Here is a 5617-nt window from a genome sequence, read left to right as displayed (position 1 = left end):
TTATAACCACAAATACGAAATTTGGATTTAATTCATTTCTGTTCTAATGGAGAATAAATTCTATTTCATGCTTTGAAAATGAATCCTATCTCGCATTTCGCATTATTTTGATTTTAAATTCACTTTTTGGGGCTCTGATCCATTCCGACATAATACCGTTTTGAGACGATGGGTAATACATTCTACCAATAACCCACGTTTTCGGGCTTAATGTTGTTTTTTGTTTTTTGTTTGTTTGTTTTGATTTCTAGCCGAGAGGTTTAGAAGATCAGGCGTATTAAGAATCAAGCATCACGTAGCTGTCACATGATGATTTTCAGTGTATGTCAAAATAGTGGTGCAATGTGATTTTTGATTGGCCGTTACCATGTAAACATGTCCCTGGCCCATATAAAAATCGATTAGCGGTCTTATCTTTCTGTGTGAGAATGATCATGTGATAGATATGTGATACGTGATGCTTGATGCGTGGTGCGTATGCTCTGCTAAATCTTCCTCAGAAGGCGCTTGCGACACATTAACACTCACTATATCAAAACCACGAAAAAGGAAGACAGTGGAACAATCAAAAGAATTTAGAGCTAAAGTTATTTTGCTAAAAAGCATTTCAATAAAACAAGATGGAATGGTTTGAATCCACAATAGAGGTATATCATTTATCTGGTACTGGACCCCTTAAAGGGCCTAGTCAAACATATTTACATGATCTCTTTAAATGGGATGTACTTAAATGTTAACAAAAAATATATTTTTAAAAATATCATTAACTTTTACATGAGAAAAAAGTCATATCTTAAATGAAACAGTTACCTGGAAATTTCCCTTAGAGACAGTCAAAACTAAAGGAGATATAGACAGGGAGGGGTCATCAGATATAGACCAAGGTGACATCCCTTGTCGACAAGAGAGCTTTAACAGTCAATGTGTGTAGTATACATTCAATTTATAACTTTTAAACTCAGAACACCATTGTGAGCCTGTGGGTCACATTTAGTGTCAGAAATTGAGTTGTAAGAAGCAGTGACTTTTCCAGTTTATACATTGTAGTTTTCACCTGACAACAGACAAAGTAACATCAACGACAAAAAACCGGGCATTTACATTTTCTTATGTCCAGCTATCAAATGCCTATGGGTTTGAGGGAATTTTTCTCTTATCTTTGAAGGATATTTTTACAACGCGAAATGAGCAATTGTCATGATATGCCACCAGAATTAAAAAACAATTTTTTGCCATACGTTTCTTACTCTTATTGGCAATTTTTTTTAAAGTTTAAACGGAATAGAAATATATCAGTTGAAAGTGCTTTGTTTATCAAATTGTAATGTATATTTTTGAATAATTGATTCTTACCATCAAAAATGAAAAATGACAATTGCTTTAGTCTATAGACTATAATAAGATGCTTTCGTGATCTACCATGATGTCATTATCAAAATGATATTATCTTCATGTTTACGTTATAAAATGGAACCTACCAAATACTGTGCAAAACAATCTGACACGTCTAAATTCGTCAAAAATTAAACAACTGGCATCTTCCATTAGCATTGATGAATTATTTACTATGCCCAACTGCTTCGCATTTCATTTCTTTTATCACCTCTTTTTAAAGCAGAGTTACTCCGCTCCTTGCAAACTGTTACATCCCTCCTTAAATGCTTTAAATCGCTGTTTTTTATTATCAGTTTTATTTCCTACAAACTTTCGACTTATTTTTTGTTGTGTTATTCTTGATGACTTAATGTTTCTGTCATTCACTTAGGGCTTTCTGTTATTGTTCAAAGCAACCAAAATATGGTCGCGATCGATTGAAATAAAAAAGTAGGAGTAAATGGTCAACTACATTTATTTAAACCTCGCATGAATAAGAAAGATATATTATTTCAAAATGTATGAGCTTTCACAACAATAACAATAACAACAGAAAATGAAATAAAGCGAAATTAATATCTTGTGTATGTCATTTGCGTGTGCAAAAGCCTGATCACAGGACTTCAAATGTACATTATTATATTAGAGCATAAACCATAGCGTATCATTTACATTATACAATAACTTTGTATCGTGTCAGTCCCAGTACCGCATAACAAACATGGACTTTACGAATAGTGGCCATCTTCAAATAGTCAGTCAGCCCTCGTTTATGACATAAAATCCTCCCCAAACGGTATCATGTCAATTTGAAATGTGTGCTAAAAAGAAATTCGAAATTAAAATGACCAAAATTGTGAGATTTTTTTTTACTTAATATTATGTGATATATATATTATTATATATATATATATATATATATATATATATATATATATTATATATATTCATAATATATATATATATATATATATAATATATTCATTTTTCTGATCCAAACACAAAAACTTCACCCAACTATTGTGATTTACTATACATTCAATTTTTAGCATTTAAATTAGACTGACAAAACACCATTGTGAGCCTGTGGTCACATTTAATGTCGGAAATTGGGGTGTGAGAAGCAGTGACTTTTCCAATTTATACATTGTAGTTTTCACCTGACAACAGACGAAGTAACGCACATTAAAACGAAAAGCTGACTCTGTATTTGTGAAGATGGGGTCTATTCGTAGGACTTAACAGTGAGAAACGGTTGATAACATGGCATTTAGAGTCAAGACTAAGATGATTCGTAACTCAACAGGATAAACATGGAAAATGCTTTTATTTTGGATTGGATATTACAGCCATATTCATCTGCATATAATTCAAGAGATAAATTTAGAAAATATGGAGCTTTAAAGGAATGAAAGTAAAGTTTCAAAACAATACCATGGTAGAAAAAAAGACAACAACCATAATATCGTTAAAAATAAAAACAATAATAATAATAATAATAATAATAATAATAATAATAATAATAATAATAATAATAATAATAATAATAATAATAATAATAATAATAATCATAATAATAAAAATAATAATAATAATAATAATAATAATAATAATAAATAACATAAATACAAACAACAACAATAATAATAATAATAATAATAATAATAATAATAATAATAATAATAATAATAATAATAATAATAAAGAATAGCGATAAAGCTCTATATTTTCCGTGACCTCATTTCTGCAGTTCTTCATAGCGTCCAAACTTGGCAGCATTTATATCATTATCATGATTCCATAGGTGACTCACCACCTCAAACCAGTATTATGCTGGGGTGATTTAGATGCGAACAACTGATTTCGTACTATTCAAAACATAAAACATAGGTAATTGTATACGATTTCTTAAACACACACACACACACACACACACACACATGAATATATATATATATATATATATATATATAATATATATTATATTTATATATTTATATATATATATATTATTATATATATTATATATATATATATATATATATATATATATATAAGAATATATATATTCGATTTTCTGGTCATTTTTACTTAAATCTATCCTGTTGGCACTGGGTTAAGACAAAATACAACTTTGATACAATACATCATACATGTGGCCAATGGTCTAAATACGATATAAGGTTGGGATGAATCCCGTGCTTGAGGTTTAATTTTAAGCTTAACTTCGCAACTTTTTGAATTAAAATAAAAGGCTTTAATGGTTAGAGCGAATTGGATATTTAGACTTTTTTTAAAAAAGAATAATCAAATTTCTTTTTCCAGACCTGTCTACTGTTACGAAAAATTCTTAGAATTACGAAATTTTTGCTCCAATTTCTGAACTTCGTGAGCATCTCTAAGTCATTAAAACTTATTGAAATTGAAACTGGATGCCAGACTATATCATTTTAAGGATATTTAAGTGTTATTTAATCCTTGTGATGGTAATTTGTTCATTTTTAATGCTAACTGTAGTGACTACAATTTTTATCCCCTAAAAATTACGAATTTTCTAATTTTCAATTTGGCAGTTCTATTATTCTGATCGTTTTGAATTCGTACAATAAGAAAGAGACAAATGCAATTTTAGAGCACCTAAATTGGCATAAATGTATTGAACATCTTGCTCTCACAGGAAAGATAGAAGGTAAAAAGAGTAAAGGTAGACCAATCAAAACATATATGAATAGTTTGAACAGCTATATGAGAAAGAAATAGAAGAGTAATATTAGTTGTTGTTTTTTTTTCTGATCAGAGAGATGAATGGCGTACGATGATCACCGACGTCTGGCACAGACTTGGGTCTTGAAGAAGAAGAAGAATTAGTTCCAACATAACACCAGATTGACGTGAATGGTCACGTGTGAAGTCAATTCAGACAGTTTCCGTTGCCTGCTGTACAGCGGGGTTCACCACTCCTCCTTCTGCGTTTACTTTGTCTTTAATCTTTGCCGCGGCCTCAGCGCGTAAATGGGGATCCTCGGGGGCGTTCTCGATAAAGATTAGTTTGTTGAATGCACGCAAACGCAAGCCGAGCTTAAAGTACATCTTACACTGGACGTACATGAATATCAAACCTCCCGTGAACCCGACGGCAACAACGATCAGCTTTGTCCAAAAAGGCCAGTCCATATTCCCTTCACTTACCTCCTGCGCTGACCTGTCGATAAGGACGTACAGTGACCAGACCACACAGATGATGGCGACGATGTGGAATGAAACGGAACATCCGATTTTTCTTCTCTCGGAACTGGTCAGCTCCATCTTTTCCCACTGTGGAAATATTTGCAGGAGAGAAAATAATATTGTAAATAAGGTTTTTAGAATGGCAACGTGTTTAGCAATCGTCTTATTACTTACTCAGCATTTCATGTTTCAATCCCTAACCGGTAAAGGCTGCCGTCTGAAAACACTTTTTTATAATTTTATGGCCAGAAAACGTGTTCTTCAAATATTGACTGATTAACATTACCATCGTTTTAACAAATTTTGAAAAAAAAATTGTTAAGGGTTAAATCAACAGAAAATGTGCATGTACGAGTACATAATTTTATTCAACTACCTCTAGCGTGTAAAAATTATAAAGAATAGCTTTAATAATGCGCATATAAAAAGTAGTCATTCAGAGCCATTAGGCCCATGAAGATGGAGTTCATCCTGGTTTCTATAGCGTGAAACGGACAATAGCAATTGCTTGCTATCATATGGATAGTGCGCTAATCTATCGCAAAGTACTTTCTGCCAGATCTAACAGATCCAGCTACCCAATCATTGCTTGGGCGACAGGGGGTCAGAAGAATATCTCTGCTGCACCCGGGGTCGATCTCAGTCCCTTTGCGTGCGAAGCGAGTGCTCTACCGATTGTGCTATCGGGACCCCAAAGCGCATATAATATAATCTGTCTCATAAAAATGTAAACAATGATGAGGTAAAAATAACCACAGACAAATTCTAGATGTGTCATTAAAAAAACCCAACACAAAACGCCTTCCATTTCGAAGTTACATTTCATTAAAAAATATCTGGACATAACACATAAAGCATATAGTCTGTTGGGTTTTTTTCTTAATTTTAGGAGAAAAGATTCGCCTTTCTCTTGAATTATAAGTATGTCTACTTAGATTGATTTGTTGTTAGCAGATTATTTCAATTGTTAACATTACCGATAATATCGGTGTGTATTGTGAACAGAGGTTTATGC

The 5617-nt window shown here is 32.1% G+C and overlaps 1 protein-coding gene across 6 annotated transcripts in view; it reads right to left on the bottom strand.

Annotated features, from left to right (window-relative positions):
* Window positions 1-3481: 3481 nt before the first annotated feature.
* LOC144973058 (E3 ubiquitin-protein ligase MARCHF1-like) overlaps window positions 3482-5617 on the bottom strand; it is a 74787-nt gene continuing 72651 nt past the window's right edge. For 4 of the 6 annotated variants that reach the window (XM_078915034.1, XM_078915032.1, XM_078915031.1 and 1 more), the window contains exon 6: window positions 3557-4689. In XM_078915034.1, the coding sequence (XP_078771160.1) occupies window positions 4291-4689 (399 nt within the window). In that variant the 3' untranslated portion in view covers window positions 3557-4290. Of the gene's footprint in view, window positions 4690-5617 lie in introns of all 6 variants that reach the window. The other 2 variants (XM_078915035.1, XM_078915036.1) reach the window with 2 other exon arrangements.

This window comes from Berghia stephanieae, chromosome 5 (assembly GCF_034508935.2).
Source record: "Berghia stephanieae isolate SIO BIC M18660-M18661 chromosome 5, UCSD_Bste_1.3, whole genome shotgun sequence".
In the NCBI taxonomy this organism is placed as follows: domain Eukaryota; kingdom Metazoa; phylum Mollusca; class Gastropoda; order Nudibranchia; family Aeolidiidae; genus Berghia; species Berghia stephanieae.
This window is presented reverse-complemented; position numbering and strand designations above follow the sequence as displayed.